The 20318-nt window shown below is 45.3% G+C and overlaps 1 protein-coding gene, 1 long non-coding RNA gene and 2 other non-coding genes across 7 annotated transcripts; all 4 read left to right on the forward strand.

Annotated features, from left to right (window-relative positions):
* The first annotated feature begins 373 nt into the window (after positions 1-373).
* On the forward strand, positions 374-5780 carry LOC144727712 (uncharacterized). 3 transcript variants are annotated; one of them, XR_013587435.1, is made up of 11 exons: positions 374-419; positions 1656-1825; positions 2474-2529; positions 2950-2996; positions 3456-3503; positions 3695-3755; positions 4007-4044; positions 4242-4294; positions 4632-4672; positions 5323-5400; positions 5610-5780. It is a non-coding gene; the product is annotated as an uncharacterized LOC144727712 (long non-coding RNA). The 3 variants fall into 3 exon arrangements; XR_013587434.1 differs by lacking the exon at positions 1656-1825 and having other exon boundaries at positions 375-419; XR_013587436.1 differs by lacking the exons at positions 374-419; positions 1656-1825 and adding an exon at positions 2029-2203.
* Positions 4741-4859, forward strand: LOC144727841 (small nucleolar RNA SNORD22). The gene has a single exon (XR_013587452.1). It is a non-coding gene; the product is annotated as a small nucleolar RNA SNORD22 (small nucleolar RNA).
* Positions 5458-5527, forward strand: LOC144727840 (small nucleolar RNA SNORD31). The gene has a single exon (XR_013587451.1). It is a non-coding gene; the product is annotated as a small nucleolar RNA SNORD31 (small nucleolar RNA).
* Positions 5781-10799: 5019 nt separating the features above from the next.
* Positions 10800-20158, forward strand: LOC144727716 (cleavage and polyadenylation specificity factor subunit 5-like). 2 transcript variants are annotated; one of them, XM_078606754.1, is made up of 8 exons: positions 10800-11092; positions 15191-15391; positions 15797-15860; positions 17160-17249; positions 17972-18047; positions 18176-18290; positions 19248-19313; positions 20054-20158. In XM_078606754.1, exons 1-7 carry the CDS (start codon positions 10983-10985, stop codon positions 19267-19269), a joined length of 678 nt encoding a protein of 225 aa, XP_078462880.1. In that variant the 5' UTR covers positions 10800-10982; the 3' UTR covers positions 19270-19313; positions 20054-20158. The 2 variants fall into 2 exon arrangements, with proteins under 2 accessions (XP_078462880.1, XP_078462879.1); XM_078606753.1 differs by having other exon boundaries at positions 19248-20158.
* Positions 20159-20318: the final 160 nt, after the last annotated feature.

The following is a 20318-nucleotide window of genomic DNA, read 5'->3' on the forward strand; positions in this document are numbered from 1 at the left end:
CATCACTGCCAATGCAGAAACAACATAAAAAAAACTATTAACCGAACTCGACGATTCAACCGCAGAGACTTCAACCCTAGTCGATTCCTAAATCGATTATTTTTGCCACACCGGTGCGTATAGCATCTATCGCGGTTTTACCGTTTCTGCAGACCGCTCACATAACACACCACGCGTACATATGAACCTATAATCATAACATGACCCCTACGATTTGATACAATTATCGATTCCGACAGATGGAATCGGCGACTTATATTGTGACTCGATTCCGACCCACGGATTCGAATCGGCCGCGAGCCACAGGCGCCGTCCAATCAGATGCCGCGGTTTTGATGACGACACCACTCACCCTGCCTATAAATACCGTGCGCGGAGCCACCGCTCTCTCTCTTGCCTGCTGCGTCTCACCTTGAGAGGTTTGTGTGGGGTTTTTTCTCCGCTTCAGTCATTTTAGAATTACGTTTAAAACAGAACTGTTTTAATTGCCACTGGTTTAGGTAGCAATTGGTTGCTACCGTTGCGTACCGATTGCGTTGACCGTGTTAAGAAGCCGCCTTTGAATTAAAAGGCCGTTCGCAACCGGCCACGCTGTGGGCCGCCGCGGCCTAATGGCGCCAGGTCTCATTCGGTTTCCAGTTTGTTGCTCCGATTACTGTAGACTTGTTTATAACATGACGTTTCTTTACGTAAGGTTGGCAATTCCCATGGTCATTTATTAAAGAGCTGTTATATTCCTCTCCTGGTAGACAGGTCGGTAGTTTTATCCTGACCCCTGACTTGTATATTTGGAGTTTACATCTCCTTTGTTCCCATGGTCGCGTGGATTTTTTGTGTGTTTTTTTCTCGCCACGTTTAGGAACGTGCATTGAGTTTGTTGGTGCTATAAGCGCCCAAATGATGGGCCACTTTGCCGAGATGGCGTGTGGTGGCCACGTGGCTTGTGAAATAATACCTCGGTGGTAGGATGGGGGAGGGTTTCGGTTTATGGTGAAGTCCTCGCTGCGATCGCCATTACGCGCTGTTTTCCAAATATGTTAATTTGGCAATAGAATATGTAATTGTATAAGTGCCCGTGGAATAAAGTCCAATCTCGGATGGGGGGGGGGGGAAACCCCCACGCATGCATTTTTAATCTCGTGATAATTTTGCGAAAAACATTTTCACTCTAACAAGGAGCGCATCATTGCGGCCGTGAATTGCATGTTTTGAGATCATTAAATATATCCCGATAAATTAGGAGTATTTTCAATCCTTTAAGCTTCTTGCAACCTCGATTACATTATCCAACTAGACCTTTGAAGTAGCCTTAACACTGCACACTTCATTGCGTTATCCAATGTCAATTAGATTATGGCTCTGTGCCAAGTAGCCAAATGCCAATCTTTGAAGGCTGCTCGCTTGGAGTTCGTGTCGCTTTATTTGCCGATGAGCCTAGACTACAGGGTAGCCACGGTCCCTTTGCATGAAATATTACTGTTAGCTCCTACTGTTTCCAGGTAGTGGTTCAACATGTAACACGGCGAGTTTACTATTGAGGGGATGAGGCTAGTAGCGAGTCGAACGTTACGGGCGTGGTAGAATGCATTCGGGACAGGAAATGTGCTCTATGCAAAGCCTTGCGTTATGCATACCCCTTTCCATGTTCGCCGCAGACTTCATCCCAGAATTGGACGTTGCACGTTCGGCGCTGCAGAAAAATTACAAAGAGGGACTTGAGGTTGGAGACCATTTTAAGCCCGAACGTGTCGATCGGCAAAGTTAAATCTGTCGTGGAGAACTGCGCTGAGAATGGAGGGCACAACACGGAGCTGTTTAAATAGAGGTACATGTTGTTTCATGCAAAGGAACATTGTAGCCACCTTGAGTAACTTCCTATGATTCCGAGTATAGGTTGTTATGGCCATTAGCGCGCTGTTATTGAAAGAAGGAAAAACGTGGCCAATTTGTCATCCCTGTAGTGCACGCACGCTTAATTAAAATGTCTTGTCTCAAGATTCATGTTACACTCGACCGCTGGGGGCCCCTCTCGCGTGATGATATCCACAGACCTGTTCCGAACTATTGTGTGGATGAAACGTGACTGATGAGAGAACGAGGGCAAATCCGGTCACGGAACCTTTACGGTCCCTTTAGTAATGGAGGCTGCTTGCCTACATTGGCGATCATAAGTCGGTGTTTGACATTCCACGTTCACTTGGAGGTGTGTGTATATATATACAGGGTGGCCTTGAAGGTTACTAAAATAATGTAACGTGTAACTGTTATTTGGGCACCTCGGTAAAATGTACAAGAATATTTCTGGGTGACCTATCCATATTTCGGTGGAAAATGCGTTCAGAAAGTTATAGTAACACTTTCGTAACAATGGAATCTAAGTTTGATCTGGAGATAAGGCGCCATGTATTGACATGGGACCCCATTATAAGTATTTGCTGTGTTTAACACGAGGTTCTTTCGAATTCTTCCGCAGGGCTCACCCTGGCGATGGACACCACTATGAGACGAACAGAGACTCCTTGGCTCCTGGTGAGATATGGGGGTTCGTCCTGCTTTATTCATTTGCCTCGGTTAAACATCGTATGGCTACCGTGTTGATCAATGCACTCCAACTTATTTGTGTGCTTCTGCATTGGCAGTGGTGCATGGTTACCAAAAACGTATTACGCTGCCTTAATATATTAGGCAACTGTCGGGGCAATGGTCTTCCAAACACAGGCCTCTACACCTCGTCGCCTCTTGAATGTTCTTTGAGTAATTAGTGTTCACTAAATATTTTAACTGGATATTGATCGCATGGTGACTGTTGCTGTGATGAGATAAATGAACTCTCTCTTCCTGATCCGCATGAAGACGACTAGGATTTTGCTGAGCAACACTCGATGTGCCATTTGCACGTTCATGATGGAGAGTTGTTCACCCTTAACCTTTGGTGCCTTTGTCACACAGGCTGCACGGCAACCTCGCGAACTTCACGTTGTGCCTGGCGAATGAAGGTACGTAATTATTTTCAATTTGTAATCGTGTAGAAACTGATTATATTATACATTAATCTTTTTCTCCGTGCATTTAACTTTGTTGCAGTGTGCATCTGCTGCGCATGACCCTTGCTGCCACTAGAGGCACTATGTTAACGTTCAGGGGATTTTTTTTTATTTACCTCGTGGCAAATAATTTCGCCACCAGGGGGCGATAAGTTGGGTGCCTATTAAAATTATCCATTGTGAGGTGGTGAAGATGAATGATGATTCATACAATAGACAAGCATATGCCTGATCCTCAGTGATGACACACTTATCTGACCTCTTCACCGTTGAGTAGTATTTGACTGCCCTGATTTTAAGTCGGATAAATACACTTAAGACTAAGATTACAAAATACATGCGCACAATGTATCAAGTTTAATTTTGCTGTGGCATTATGCTATATCTAAGTACGATGTTCTACCATTGCAGGGCCTTCGGATTTGTCGAACAGAAGAGGGCCCACTGCTGATGGCCATGGTGAGTTAAAATTTGAACCACTGCTTGAAGTCCTGCCTCCACAATGATGACTCAAACTAGCTCACTTTGACAGTAATGAAAACAAACATCACCCGTGTTCCAACGCATTGGCCTGAGTGGAGTTTAAATTACTTTGCACATGTTCGTTTATTTCAACTCTAAACTGACTTTTCCTTCTGAATTAATTCCAGGTTGCTGCCCTTGCCTCCCTTCATGAGGTGCCATGCTCATGCTGTCCCCTACCTAACGGAGGTGAGGCATAGTGTGATGCGGAGAGGTTTAAGTTCACTCACTCGTCTGTTGATGATGACCAAAGTGAAGTCTCGTTCGACTGAATATATATGATGAGACGTTCATGTCGGAGTTCTGACACAGAAATCACGCGCATGCACAAGCATTTTTTTCCACACTAATTCACAATGCCATGGATTAAAGTGGCTATGAATCGCCTTATTTGCACCCCGACTGGCAAATCTAACAAACATTGCCTTGTGGCGTTTCAGGAGTTGAGAAAATCTGAATTGGATGGAGTTCCTTGAAGGTATATTACACTAAACACTGCAAATTATATTTGTTATATTTCTGGCTTTGTTTGAAATGATGATTGTTCCTTTTCTGAATTCTGATGTTTCAAAAAATTAACAGAGTCACCAAAACTGATCAAACATGGCCCACAAGTGTCCCCATTGCGCTTATGCTTTTTAATGCAGATAGGCTAATAAGTGTGTAATTTTGCAGAATGCATGCGCTTGGAAGCGGTTGAAGATGGACAGAGCACTTGAAATGAAAGGGTGAGTACAATAGCAGATAATCAGCAACGGCTGATTCAGAGGCATGGATTTTTGCATTCAAAGACTGAAATTTTAAGTTGACATTGGTGTTGTCGGACTTTAGTGGAGGGCAAATGTTTGCATGTTGATTTGTATGGAGGTGCGAACTGGGTATTAAACCTTGTAATGCATCGTGCTACTCCAGCATGTTTTGAGGATGAGAATCTACGCATTTTTGAGTCCCATGGACTCTGAAAATAAAATCGTCGCTATTCTGAAAAAATGTGCTGTCAGCAGCTTGCATGGCAGTGGAGATTTAATATGCTCATTTCCATAATTGTAATGTTATCTTTTTCAGACTTCTAATTTGAGGTGCAAAGCAATGGAGATGCGTGCACGGTAAGCAGTTGTATTACGCTTCATATATGCTATTAGTCTGTCGTGCGGTACATTCGGGATTGACCTTCCCCATATGATGAACTCTCTTAGCGGAGGGGTTGCACTGGCTGCAGAACCTGAAAAGGTGAACCCACTGCAGCTGGCAACCCTACAAGAGGACACTCGTTCTTTGAACAGTCTGAGGGGGAGTCAATCTTATTTCCTGCACTGATTTTAAGGGCCCAAAACATAGGATTTGTGTTAGAAAACATCTTTGCTCCACGCGGTAGTGTTGTCTAGTTTTGAGTTAAGGACTCCTTATGGTGCATTACGTGATGTACAAGTTTGATCTGGATCAAAAGAATTCCTCCCGTGATTTAATTTCATGCGAAATATCTGTTTTCAGTTCAGCATTTGTAGTGTGGCATACATGTGGTGTAACATTCTCTATTGAGGGCAAGTTAAAAAGTCGACCACGAAGTGCAGATCAAAGTTGTTGAAATTCTATAAGTGCATCAATGGTGCATGACAATCAAGTTTGTGGGCAGCTGATGCCCGTGTCACTCGGCTGAATACCCTCCTTGGCATTGCATGCACAGACATGCACCCTGCTGTTATGAGCTTGAGGCTTCCGTTAACATGCTTGTTTAAACACTGGCTTCTTTCTACAGGATTCAACAAGTCCAGGAGGAGGCATGACTGCATTGAAACTGAAGTCTTGCTTCCTACACCCGAGTTCTTATACAATAGTGAGTGAACTCATTGTACTCGATGCTCAATCTTTGTTTCGTTTTAGATATTTGGAGCTTTGTATGATGAGGTATATACCGCCCCAGTCTGATGAACCATGACTGACTGGTTACTTTCTGACGAAGTCCGAATTCATGATATAACCGACCATTGTAAAGGGTCGAACAGCTGAAGCGGCTGTAATAATGCTTGTGATTTGTTGTTGCAGAAAGCACGTGGTGTCAAGTTTGCTCCAGGAAGAAAATATGTTCGAGATGTTAACATCGTTTCATTGTGTTGTAAATTCCTGGTGGGTTTTCTAAATTGTCAGTCGGTGGTAATTATGCATAAACGTTTTTTTTACATTTGAAAGTCAATAAAACTTTTACATTTAATTCTATTTCTTTGCTTGTCGCTGTCAAATTGTTGCATATCACTTGCACGCATTAGTGGGACCCACCTACATGTATGCCAAGTTGGACAATGGGCCACATACTGAACTCCTGCCCCAAGAGATTAATTCCCCCCCCCCCTGCCAACCTGGCTCGAATTACAGATCAAGAGCCCTTTAAAAGTTATTGCATTCAATCTGATGGGCATACTGGTTGGAACCTCGTGATTACACCAGCCCACGGGATTATTGTGTCCGTCGTGCATCCAAAAATGAGGGGAGGGGGGCTGGTCACCCCGTGGTGCCCCTTATAAAACTCAATGTTTAACCTACTCATGCCGGCTTGTGCCCACCCTCAGTCGGGCATATTTGCGGCATACACTACGCCACCTTGGACCCTGGTCATTGACCGAGAAACCCAACGTTCCTACCAGCCCCCCCCCCCCAAACCATCTCTGCCGTTTGTCACGAGCATTATCAACAACGTGTCTTGCAAGTAGCCCAACATTCAATACCGGAGGAACTCGACTGCAAGGCAAGCTTGTTGAAATGAGGTCATTCGGACGAGTTGGCGAGCTGATGTAATGTTGAGGTGCGTCGCGAGTTATTGATAACGCTTCGATTACGAATCTAGAAAGTTACATTGCTGCGTCACGGTGTGTAGGAGTTTCCCGCTTTTGGGAAGCGGGTTGTGCCAGCAGCAGTTTTTAACTTCCCAGTTATTGATGCTGTCGGTGCTTTGTCAATCTAAAAACCCAATTGATGCAACGAGAGAAATGTAGATACAAGATCTCATTTTAATGACTACTTGACCCAAGATGGCTTTTAATCTATTGTATTGTCTGATTAATGTTATTGTCGTTAAGGATGTACAGTAGTTTTCGTGAGTGAGCTGACAATGGTAAAATAGATGAGATGGTATGCGATCTTACACAACCCATCAGCCTTGCGCTCGATACAATTTAAGCAAACGACCGATGTTTTATCAATTATCTCGTTAGTGGCGTCTGGCTTTAACTCGCCGATGCTCGTGAACTGCCAGGTTGATATCGGCAAGCAGCTTGCCAAACTCAACATTAAAGTGCGTTTGCACCTAAAATGAATACCATGTGGATCTTACAAATCCTTTGTTAACGCTTTAACCACGTTAAATTCCATCGTTTCTAAAATGTCTGGGTATTCATATAAATCACGATTTGATGCTGAACTGTCGATCCTTTATGATCTTATAGAAAAGGGATTTATACAGGACATTAACCAAGGCACATTACAAATAATTAACGGTACATATTAATGTAATGGAGATGAATGGAAGTTGAAGCAATGGGGGACATCTGTAAAGCGTGAATTCTGTAAAAGCGAATTTGATGACCGTAAATGATGAATGGGTTGAAGCCGGCGTGAGTCGGTTAAGCGTTGAGTTTTATAAGGGCACCACGGGGTGACCAGCCCTTCCCCATCCCTCCCACCCAGCCCCACCCCTCCCATTTTTGGATGCACGACGGACATAATAATCGCCTGTGGGCTGGTGGAACCAGGAGGTTCCTACCAGTATTAAGGGGTCGTGTATACTTGTCGGTTTACATAATCGTACAATCGTCGCCATATATATTTGGTCAACGTGTCTTAACTTAATCGTACAATTTGGCCGATCCAATTCATGCTACAGGGAATGCATTGAACATTTCATCTATGTTTGCCTTTTCTCTGATTTCTATTTGCTTTCATTGCTGTTAATTTATTTAACTTTAGTATTTTTGGTGACCCGAACCACTCTTGTGAATGAGACTCGAACTGGTCTCTTGATCTCCCCTGCTTAGACAAAATCAACGCGAAACCTTTCCTGTCTTACTCTGCTCCTTCGCCAACATCACCATTCTGAGCCACGCTACGCCATTCAACTGGGCAATTCATGTTCCACTGTGGGATCCATTGCATTATAATCACCAGTCATGAACAATCCACTGCTGGATGAAGGCCTCCCCAGGCCATTGCCATTTCTCAATCCTGAGATGAGGAAAATCCATCGAACACCTGCACACGAACACATTTAATCGCTCCATCTCCTTGGTGGTCGTGCTCACGAATGCATCTGATTCCTGGGTTGCCACTCCGTTATTATGCCCGACTATACTGTAGTCGATTATCATTTAAGTCAAATTCATCAACTTAGATTGATAAATGATTTGATGACGCTCCTGCGTTGGCAATGATGCACGTACACAAACATCAACACTTTCGTGAATAACACTGGCTTTAGAATGAAAATGTAACGGGAAACGTGTCGGACAATGACCCTTCTTGACCACATAAAACAATCAGATTCATTGAAGATGAAAAAAAAGGGTAAGAATAAAGGTGTTAAGATGTTAAAAATACCAAATTGACACCTTTTACAAGGCATGACATCTGCATTAAGTATACGTACTTGTGGAAAAAAATGCATACATATATGCTTTGAAAATCCATAAAAGAGGTTTTTGGGTTCGCGTAAATATAAATATATCGTTAAAACCCGCCACCACCCAACACAGCCAATTAGTACGGCTTGTCACGTAAACGGAACATGCCAATTCGTTCCTAGTGTAGTTTAATAGCGCCGGCTGGTGGACAGCAGCGGCAATTGGTGGACAGACAGCGCACACGCCCGTGAGGGGGTGTGAGAACGGTGTGTGTTGGCAGGGCGGAGGAACTGGGGCAAGTGTCACGGAGGAGTCCGTCTGGAAGCCCCCGAACCTCAAGTTTCATTTATTAGGTGTAGCCCTGTGAGTCATTCGGCTCTTGAATCGGGTGCAACCGCAACAACCAAAAAAACATGAACAAGAAAACATCTTAAAGTGAATATGTGACTAAGTGCAAACAGAAAATCCAAGAAAAGACAGCAAAATATTGCAGAAAAAGCACCGTACACCAACGCTGTGTGCAAAAATCCCAGTGGAATGCAAGTCAAACAACAACAACAACAACCACAAGACAACTTAGATTAAGGCCATCAGTCTAACTCCGTACTACAACAAACAAACATGACCAAACCAAAAAACTTTTCGAAACCACCAAAATAAAGCCATAAAAGCAATGAAACAGAGTGTGCGGGCGAGACTGTGAATGTTCTAATTAAAAGAAGATACCTCCGACAAACCTCGTCTCCGAATCATTGACGCTACACTACTCTTAGGTTTTTTCGGTAAAGTCACGTAGGTAAAATAAAAATAATAGAAATAATAGAAATAAAATCATAAATCAAGGCCTTTTTACACCTGATGAAGGAAGCTTGTGTTGCCTCTGAAACGTCGCGATATATTTATTTATTTCCCCCTACGTAACTTTACCGAAAAAACCTAAGAGTATGAATCCTTGCAGTCACGAAAGCTTCAAATCTAGACGCTACACTAGTATAGCACATGGCTGTGTTGAAGAGTAAACCAACAACAATTACAATTCGAGTCCGACTTTTCGCCATGAATTACAACTTTCATCATCAGGCGACAGCCAGATTTGTGGATAAATCAAGGCCGTAATTTTAATATATATTGGGATAAATCCTCCTATTCTTTGTTTTTTTTTGGTAAAGTCACGTAGGTATAAAATAAAATGAATGAAAACAACTAAATTACTACAGTGATTTTGGCTGTAACGGTTCCACCAGAAGACGGAGGCTTGTGTTGCTTCCAAAACGTCGTGATTTAATTTAGTTGTTCTCATTTTTTATTGTATTTATTTAATTTGTGATTAAATTTAGTTGTTCTCATTTTTAATTTCATTTATTTAATTTGTGATTTAATTTAGTTGTTTTCATTTATTTTATTTTTTACCTAAGTGACTTTACCGAAAAAAATCAAAGAGTATGAATACATGCAGTCACAAAGCTTCAAATCTAGAATAAATCCTCCTATGCGAAGGCCGGGTTGGGGGGGTTAATGAATTCTAGATTTGATTCTAGATTTGAAGCTTTCGTGACTGCAAGGATTCATACTCTTAGGTTTTTTCAGTAAAGTCACGTAGGTAAAAATAAAAATAAGTAATAAAAATGAAAAGCATTTTTATCATTGTATTATTTATTTTACTTATATTTTTTCATTTTTACGTGACTTTACCGGAAAAAAACCTAAGAGTAGGGGTTAATGAATGCATATAAATTACAATGGATATCGTTGGGTTATTCATATGGTAATCAAGGTACATTAAAACGCCTCCATTCTGGATAAATTTGTTCGCGAAAGCCGACGTGCAGTGTCATGCCGTGCCGACCGCCATGCCCATGCAGTTTGAACATCGCATCAAGTTCCATCGCACCTCCGATTAGCGCGGTTGGCTACGTACGGTGCGAAAGAAGTTCAACAGGCAGTGCTGTAGAGAGCAGTGGATCTTCTTCACCCCTGGGGGTAGCGAGACATTGGCGGAGTTTGTTTTAGGAGATAAATAATCGAAACACAAATTAAGCAAGGGCACTTAAGTAACACCTACCTAGTTTCACCAAACCCAGTGTGTTTGACATAATAATACAACTATTGAGTAAAGTTTCGATTTAAAGCTTTCGTGACTGCAGGGATTCATCTTCTTGGTTCTTTCGGTAAAGTCACGTAGAATGGAAATAATAAAAATAAAACACAATAAAATAATTCTCACGACGTTTCGGCCACAACGCAAGCAGCCGTCCTCAGGTGAAGAACAGGTCTGTCGATTATTTTTATTATTTTATTATTTCTATTGAGTAAAGGTGACGAACCACCGCTTTGCAGAGCGTACCGATGGCTCCCCTAATAACGAAACGCGTTTTTCCCCAATCGGCCGCCTCAGCCGAGCCTCCGTATTCATAGGGGAGGGAACGGGGGGTAGGGGGCGGGGGTTGGAGTGGGAGGGGGGTTTGGGGCGGGGTGGGGATAGGGTGGCGTGGTGGGGGTTTGGGGTGGGGGGTAGGGGGGGGAATGGGGGGTAGGGGGCGGGGGTTGGAGTGGGAGGGGGGTTTGGGGCGGGGTGGGGATAGGGTGGCGTGGTGGGGGTTTGGGGTGGGGGGTAGGGGGGGGAATGGGGGTTGGTGGGGGTTGGAGGGGGACGGTTCCCACAATGCGCCGCGCGCCAGTTTCCTTGTCTTGGCCTAGCGAAGGCTTCTCTGGGCCCCGCATTTGCCGCTATTGTCCAGCGCTCCCTCCTATTGCGTGGCGATTTACGCGCCTGTAACATTTTAGCCGTCGGCGACCCTTTGCGGCGACAATGAGCTACGTGCCACTGCGCTCTCAGGCCGGGTGGCCGCGCACCACGAGCCAGCACGGTCAGAAGTACTTGGACTCGCGCTCCGTGACGCTGGACAGAATCATCAACCTGTGAGTGCTGAAGAGACCCCGCCACGCACACGCACGCACCGTCGTCGTCGTCACATCACCACGGCACACAGCCCCCATCTATTGTGCCTCTACTGCACGCTAATAGTGCCACAGCGGACGCGCTGAACGAGCGTAGAGGGCCTTGCGGTGGTGGTCACCAAAGTATAAGGCAAACCGGGCCGCACTTTCAGGCGGGTTCGCCTGCCAAGTGGCCGACTCCACATACAGCAGTGGTGGTGGTGGTGGCCGTGAGGCAATGACGAGGACCACAAGCAGCGAGTTTTATATTTGCAACACGTTTTCTCGTGTAGAGACACGGTGAATGCGTGCACGCCTGCAGTGGCCACACTTCACGAGTCTCCAGTGATCGCAGGAAGATGAATGACCATTGTCTTGTTATATATGTTGTTACTTTAAGGCAGTGGTATTGACAAATGTGTGTGCACCGCTGCAAACGCTGCAGCATCAAATGATTTGTTTAGCTGTCATAAGGGCGGAGGCCTTTGAGTGCAGACTCTTGCGTTGAAAACAACACAATTATAACTAGTATACGTATGTAGAGAAACTCCTTGGAGACGTGCATTTTTAAAAAAGGTGGGTAATTTATTTTCGTAGTTGAAGGTCGAACTCGTCGCGAATGTAATCAGCCCCACTTCTTTACCGTCCTCGTCCACAACCAGTGCCCCGACCCAATGCCTCCGTCCCTCCTTTATAAAGATTCTCGGCCCCATCCGTCATTGGAGAGTGCACATCGCTCCGCGTGTGTCACATGTCCTGAATTATCTCAACGTGTTTTTTTTTCTGACCCGCCACCAGTTCTTACAATGTGTTTTTATATGATAAATTCCCCTGAACAGTCCCCTACCTCCCTTCCCCCGGTGAAAAAAATAGCTTTCCCGGCTATAATAATCTCTTTTGATACTAGGGGACTCACAACGTTTATATCCTGTTTAACTGTAACAGTGTTGGACAGTCACCGCTTAATCATGAAATATCACAAGGGAGAAGTGCTGTCTCCCTGATTTACCAAGGCCACTTCCTTGGGATACTACAGCCCTGGTCTGTTAGGATTTGAATAGGTAACAGACCTAGATAATCGGTTCCCAATAAACAGGGCACTGCTAACGAGGAGGAGACTAATAACGGCCCTGCTATATGCAGTTCACTTAATCTGATTTCCATTTCAACTTTGCCGAATATTCCCAAGCTCCTGTCGTTTGCCGCGATAAATTTGCTGTGTTCTCGGTGACGGCTCTTCGTAGGTGGCATGTCAAACACGAGCACGGATATGATGGTGACTGATGCCCCCGTGTCCACCAACACCTTAAGGCAGGGGTGGGGAACCTTTTTTCTGCCAAGGGCCATTTGGATATTTATAACATCATTCGCGGGCCATACAAAATTATCAACTTAAAAATTAGCCGGTTATATTTGGTCAAACAACTCACCCCTAATGTGATGGCTGGAACTGCTTCTCTTTGGTGAGGCGTGTGATGTCAGCTGGTATTGATGATGTTGCTACTCGCAACTGCTTTCCAGGTTTGCTCCTAGATTTATTGAATTTCGAGGGCCAGACCAAATGATTTTGCGGGCCTTGTACGGCCCGCGGGCCGGACGTTGCCCACCCCTGCCTTAAGGGCATTCCCCTTACTGCCCCTGCTCGCACTGATGTCCCTGTGAGTGCCGCTACAACCCGCCTTGCTAGATTTGTCCACTTATTTTTAGTTCTAGATTTGAAGTTTTCGTGACTGCAAGGATTCATACTTTTTGGTTTTTTCGGTAAAGTCACGTAGGTAAAAAATAAATAAATGAAAAAACAACTTTTTAGTTGTTGGCCAATTTTGCCCTGCCTTGTCGCATCGGGTCGCTGGGATGGAGTGGTATGCAGGTGATGATGGTGATGGGGGGTTTGACGATGAGGTGTGTGCATGGTCTGGCCAGTTGCCCGTTGTGCCGCAACTCGCCCTAATTTTTTCTCGTGAAGTTCCGCATTGGTGGTCAGAGATGGCTTCCTTGTGCCGGGTCGACTTGAACCGAGCATCTTCTTGTGATGTAGCCCGGTTTCCCGCAACGATAGCAATTGATCTCCGGTCGCTCCCGGGTCCTTCCGCTGATCTGCCATGGTCACTGCTGCTGTCGATCGCGTCTTGGGTTGGTGAGCTCGCGGATGGCTGCCACCATTTCTCCCAAGATTGCTTGTAGATCGCCGGCTGTGTTGGGGCTGGTGATGGCTGTTGTTGTCCCCAGTGGCTCTGTTAATTCTCAAGCTCCTCCGCTCTCCGACGTCTCCGTCACCTGCACCGCCATCTGGGTCGGCGCTCCTGCTTCCTCATGTGCCCGAAGATCTCTGCCATCTCCTCGTATGCGTGCTGTAGCGTTGCGCATTGGGTCTCTGGGATGGTGTAGAAGGCTGTCGGCGCTCCGTCGTTGAGCACCATGGGTAGCGCTCGGAGTGCCTCCACTTCATTCCATCCAATGACTCTCGCCGCCGCTTCGAAGCATTTCACGAAGGCTGTCCAGTCGCCTCCGCTGGCGGGGAATTCCTTAAGGGGTCCCAGTCTTCGTATCCTCTCCGTCGGGCCCCAGGTTGGTTTAGTAGTGAGTAGCTGTGGCGGTGGCTCGGGCGGTGCAGCGATGGCTTGTGTCTTCCCTGAAGGCAGTGGCTCGGGTGATGCAGCCGAAACCTCCGGCCGTGCAGGCTGATTGGCCTCGGCTCGCCACGCTGTGATCTTCAATGATCATCGCCAGCAGCCATTTCATTGACGATGTAAGGCGGTCCAGCTTTTCATCAATTTGACTCCAGCTGTCCAGTAAGCTCTCCAGCTGTGGCATCTCTGGCCCCCTGGTTCGCAGCAGGTTCAACGTCTCTTTGGGGAACGTGGTCGCCAGCGGAGTTCTGCTCTTGTGTCCGGGTCTCGTGGACCCGGGGTGCGTAGGGATGGTGTCTCCTCTTCCATTTGAACTCCTTTTCGGGTCCTTCGTGATGCCGTAGACAGCATCCCACCGCTGCCACCAGTGTAAAGAAACTCTTTGGAGACGTCCATTTTATAAAAAGGGTAAATCTTTATTTTCGTAGTTGAAGGTCAAACTCGTCCAAGATGTTGTCAGCCCCACTTCTTCACCGTCATCATCGTCCACAGCCAGCGCCTCGACCAAATGCCTCGTCCTCCTTTTTCTACTTTCTCGGCCCAACCCTTAATTGGACAGTGAACCTTGCCCCGCGTGTGTCACGTGTCCTTAATGTTCTCAACGTGTTGTTTTTCATCCGCCACCAGTTCTTACAACGTGTTTATTTGATCAATTCTCTGTACAGTCCCCTACACACATACAATTATAGTGTCATTGACCTTGTGAATACGTGTAAGCTTCCAGTGATCATAACAAAGTTAGTCTATATCACAAGTGCAATGCTGCCACAATGTGTATCCAAGTTGTCACAATATATGGATCTATTCTCAGCCCTTGTGTACAATTTCCCTGATCACCTTCTGTAAGGAAATTCTCTATGAATGTCTAACAACTGTAAAACGTTACTTTTTCAAATATAGTTTTTTTGGGGGGTTATGTATTGTACACATTCCTTTATGCTTCGACTCCCTTGAAAAGTAAATTTCTGGTCTCAATGGATTTTGGAGATAGCCGTGGTCGTGCCCAACTGTATTCCCAGACTTTGGAGACAAGGGTATGTGGATCACGCAGATCTTGTGGAACTCCCAAATCCACTGGGCTGCGAGGCGGCTCGCAGATGTTAGTGGAGCAAGTGGGTTGATGAGCCCACATCAGTGGACCTTCAACTGTTATCCCGGGTTATTCGTGGGTTTTATACCCCCGGGTCCTCCGTTATTGGTTTCGCCTGCAAAACATAATACCAATTATAAAACTTATTTGTAAAAAAATGTAAAAACAAACCCAGTGTATAATTCTGAGTATACATATGCGTGTGCGAATAACCCCATTGACCCGCACGCCAAGGAGACACCCATCATCCAGCAGTGAATTGGCAAATGAGGCTGTACATCAGGCACCAAATCTTCCAAGTGCCTAACGTCAGAGACAGGTCTTGATCTCTGGCGTTGGCTGTGTGCGGCGCGTGCCCAGGTACCCACTCACTAACTACACGTTCGGCACCAAGGAGCCGCTCTACGAGAAGGACAGCTCTGTGGCGGCTCGCTTCCAGCGCATGCGTGAAGAGTTTGACCGCATCGGCATGCGGCGCTCGGTGGAGGGCGTTCTCATCGTGCACGAGCACCGCCTGCCGCACGTGCTGCTGCTGCAGCTTGGCACCACCTTCTTCAAACTGTGAGGGTCGTGCACGTACATGAACTAGTGAACATGCAAAGGGATTGTTGAAAATATTGATGCCATTCCATCTCCACCTCTAAGCACATCACTCAGATTCGAAATGTTTTATTGGCCAGCTTATATGAAAGTGGATTCTCAAATGTGGCTAGTGTATAGTATCAGACTAGTTATCAATTACTAAAGGGATTAACTTTATTTGTGTAATTTTAACAAAGTAATTCTGGGTGATGGACTAGTCTGCAGGAGTTCCGAATGGTTATGTCATCTCATGATATGATGCAGACCGTAAAATTTGAATAAACGTTGAGGATAAAACCCCCCAAAATAATGTATCATGATCCCGAAGAAGTGAGACAGGAATTGACCAATACGGGACTGGTTTTGTGTGTGTGTGTGTCATAGGCCTGGCGGTGAGCTGAACCCAGGGGAGGACGAAGTGGAGGGGCTGAAGCGGTTGCTGGCTGAGGTGGGTTCCTACCAGAGGTCGCAACCGGGTACCCGATACTCGGCTACCCGTACCCGGCCGGGTACGGGTACGGGTATCGGTAGGGTAGGCCGTGAGTCACTGGTGAGTAGCCGTTTGTCACTCATTTCGGGTAGGGTACGGGTACGGGTAGGGAACGGGTACCCGTACCCGGCCGGGTACGGGTAAGGAATCAAAACCCGTTTGCGACCTCTAGTTCCTACCCATGACGTAAGACCAGAGGATGCAGCCATTTCAATGCCTGCACGGCCAACTACCTCCCCATATTCAATTCCAGGCTCAACGCCATTGTCTTCTCCACTACCTTTGACCGACTTCCTGTTATCTATTGAATGCCTTGAATCACGCGTTTACCGTCGGTACCATAAGCTATGCGCGGTTTGACGCTGCTTAGATTATCATGTCCACGTTGACAAGTAGTGCGTGGCCTGCTTTTACAGTTGATGATGCGGATGAATATCTCGTCCCCACTTTCCCTCCTCAACACTCTGATGTGGTCTTCCTTTTTAATGATGGACCCTAAGTGTAAGTTTAGTGGTGGTGATTCGAGTGAGAGAAAGCGGAGGAAGGTGATCACTTTAGTGCAAAAAGTGCAGTTAGATAGGCTTGCAAGAGGTGAGAGTGCTGCATTTTTTTGAAGGTACGGTGGTGTGAATAATTTCACTGAGAACGATTTATTTACCATGTATATATATATTTTTTGCGTGTGATAATGTAGCACATACTCAACACGCTCACGCACAACGCAAAAGTTCACAAATTACCACATGCATCTAGCCATCAACTCGTACGGACACCTAGATGGCATATCATTAACGTTCAAGTGAACGTGATGTACACAGACCGAACACACCCATTACGCCAAACTCGGGCGTTTATTGGTTCATGAAGATATGGACGAATGGGGAGTGATGTTTGGAGATGCAGTGTTAGGGGCGAGGGTCGGGGCTGTCAATTCGGAGTCGGGCGAAGAGTAATGTAGACGGGAGTTTTGTGTTGAGGTGAAATTGAAAAATAAAGAGTGTGTATACACACAAGAAATGGAGAGCGACTGCATCCTTTTGTACAATAATAAATCATGTAGAGGGTGATTTTTATGGACCCAGGAATGCCACCCTTTTTCCCCATAAAGTATATAACTTCAAATCTAGACAAAGTATATTATTTCAGAACGCAGTTTTGCCAACATTGCATTTTCCAGGAATGCAACCCCCACGTTCGGCGAGGTATTACTACAGGTAAGTTAAGCATGACTTAATGTCCGCTGCATGCGCTTGACAGATCCTCGGCCGGCAAGATGGAGTGCAGCAGGACTGGGTGATTGAAGACTGCATCAGCAACTGGTGGAGGCCAAACTTTGAGCAGGCACAGGTGAGATCGCACAGCCCATTTAATTGTTAAAATGTTCCAACACCCGCTTCTAAGCAGCGTTGTAATTCGTTTATCAGTGGATTGATGATTATTGTTTTCAGAGTCTGTTATCCATTCAAAAAGTCATGAAATCGTCGGTCGAATCCAGTTCAATATTCAAACCGCATGGCGCGTCTTATGTGATTGCCCAGAGGCAGCCATTTATAAAGGATTTTAGTATGTGCTGCACACGAATAATACATATTTTTTCACTCGATGGTCTATAATGCTTAAAAACCCACATTAATGACACTACTTTAATGTCAAAAGTCAATGTTGTTTTCATGCTCTAATGGGCAATTATCATTTGGTGGTGGTAATTATTGCAGTCATGTGGGGAGCGATGGTGTATATTGGTTAGTACACTTCACTTCAAATCTGTTGGATTCCAATCCCGGTCACACCTATTATCAGTAGTGAGCGATATCTGAACCATTCCTGGGCCTCCCCTGGGCTGACTCGTCCTCATGGGTTCCTAGTGCAGAATGTAAATATATAAGCACTGGGGAGACAAACGTGGCGGGGCACGGTGCCTGGTCAAACCCCACCCCCTCGTGCGCCTAACCTTCATAGGTGCTCGCTTTAAAGCACTTTATCGAACAGCCTAGCAGGGGTATATTGGGATTTTGATCGAGAATCAAGGCGATGCTAAATTCTTGCTCTCTGCGTGCGTTTGTGTGCAGTACCCATACATACCTGCGCACATCACCAAGCCGAAGGAGCACAAGAAACTGTTCCTCGTACAGTTATCGGAGAAAGGTGAGCGGTTTGTACTCGGGTGCGGTTGTTACCGAGATGTGGTTGCATGGCCGACACCGCTCCAGGCCTTGTCTGTTGTCCCTCCAGCGCTGACCAGACGTTGCGTGTGTTGTGTTCGACCTCTGCAGCTCTGTTCGCCGTCCCCAAGAACTACAAGCTGGTTGCTGCACCCCTGTTTGAACTTTACGACAATGCGCCCGGTTACGGACCCATCATCTCAAGTCTCCCTCAGCTACTCAGCAGGTTTGAAATATAAATTTGTTATGAATTCATATTGGGTGGAATTTGATGGGGCTGGGCCATGTGCTGAGCACCAGAGTACAAAACAGCAAAATCCATTGTTGTGCTGTGCTGCTATGCTACCTGCCTTCACCAACCCACACAGACGAGAACATGGTCAAGTATCCTCAGAATAAACCTCACAACCCACATGGTGGGGAGAGGCCCTCGCCTAGAAAGTATATTGGCAAAAGGGCTCTACAGGTGTAATGACGACATGACACACTTCTCTTGAGATGGCACTTTATTGAAGGCACGTTCACTTGACATCAGGCGGAGACCCCCCACTGCGACAGCCCCGAGTCTTCCGCGCATCTCCCTTTTATTAAATCCTTTATATTAAGTTCACTTGCTTGCTTGCTTGCGTGCTTACGACCGTGCAAATCTTTCGGTCGTTTTTTAACCCACCTCCCGTGATCCAATCGAGCTGACATTTTGCACACAGACTCATTGTGCGTGGCAATTTATTTTCGTGAAATTTTTTTTCCAAAATTTTACACTTTTCAGGAAAAAATTTATTATATTTAATTACCAATTTCTTAATGGTGGCAGGCAATCATCTGACCCATAGGTGGCAGCCATCTCAAGCCAGAGGACGAGAGGACTATAGCCGCCACGCATATAAAGGATTTATAGTGAAAAACTTTGTTTTTACGGGTTAATTTTTACCAACCGAGGCCACGCCCCCCTTCTCGATCATTCTCGTAGCCACCAGTCCCTTCGCACTCACAACTGTCATTACCTCCCGTGGCCACTAGTCCACTCACACTGCATGCAGGCTGTATTGTCATTACACATGTACAGGATATGAAAAATAACCATTGTTAAAACTGAATGCTTTATTTTCACTCAAAGTTTTTAATTATCCGTAACATATGGATAACAAAAAGTATCCACTGATTGTGTTATCTTTATTTACAGGTTCAACTTCATCTACAACTGAGGTGCTGTGTCCTGCAAATGTTTTTGTGCTATAAAATGAATTGGGTAAGGAAATGTAAATTATCCACGTAGATGCATTTAGTTTTGAAAATCATACATGGCAGGTGCTGGAATTTTCTTTGGTGTCTGTAACCTCAGGAGTGGAAATGCTTTGGCAGTAAAAACTCTCCAAAGCCCACATCCACACCACGGAGCTTCATCTATTGGCAACATTAATCACGGGATAGGATTTGTGAACCATCTGCACCTGTTAAAGGTTTAAAATTACAAAGTGAGTGCACTGCCCCATGTCTTTCATTACGGTTTCTGTGTTTGAAGTCGTCCATAAAATGTTGCAAATATGACCTCCCAGCCCCTGCTGCCCAATAATTGACTTTAAAATAATTTCCAGGTCTGGCGACGGTAAAAAAAAACTACTTGTGCGGATTTATTTTGTCACTGAAGCGTCTTTGCTTTGGTGTTGCTGCCACTCGCCACCACCACCACTTGTACACAAGTATCGTGGCATTGTCCACACGCTGCGATCCTGTGCCCAATCCGCATACATTTCCGTGAACCTCGCCCTTAAATGTACCCCCTTTCATAAGCCAAGCAGTTTGTTCTCTGATGTTTTTTCTTTCCAAGCCGTCTATAATTTTTACAGTGGCTGTTCTTTTTATTACAGTTAATTTCGAGGCGTGGACGATGTTTTTATGTTTTATACAACTCCAGCAGTCGTGTTTTATACGTATTTTAAAGTGAGCTGGTGATGTTTATGTACGATTTTCGTTTTTTTTTTCTTACAGAAGATTGTGACCTTTTTACATGAACCTTCACGTTGTACTGTTTCTGGTAATGGACACGAAAACAGTGCAGTCTGGCTGTAAATAAACTCTAGATGCTTTGTCGTACACGCGTTAATGTGCATTTGATTTTGTTTTGTTTTAAATGTCATGAATTGCTCTTAAGAAGACTTCACAGAAGCTTAATTATCAGTGTGCTCTTGAAATATTGGGTTCATTCACGGGTGGGGTGTCCATATTTTCCTGGAAAGCCCCCATTATTACTATT

The sequence above is a fragment of the Lampetra planeri genome, chromosome 26, assembly GCF_965212315.1.
Source record: "Lampetra planeri chromosome 26, kcLamPlan1.2.h2, whole genome shotgun sequence".
Lineage (NCBI taxonomy): Eukaryota > Metazoa > Chordata > Hyperoartia > Petromyzontiformes > Petromyzontidae > Lampetra > Lampetra planeri.

Bases quoted from the DNA above. Each gene is read 5' to 3' on its own strand.
- LOC144727716 (XM_078606753.1), top strand. From the start codon at position 10,983: ATGAGCTACGTGCCACTGCGCTCTCAGGCCGGGTGGCCGCGCACCACG. The intron at 15,861-17,159 runs GTGGGTTCCTAC...TGCGCTTGACAG, and splicing joins TGAAGCGGTTGCTGGCTGAG to ATCCTCGGCCGGCAAGATGG. The intron at 18,291-19,247 runs GTTTGAAATATA...CTTTATTTACAG, and splicing joins CTCCCTCAGCTACTCAGCAG to GTTCAACTTCATCTACAACT.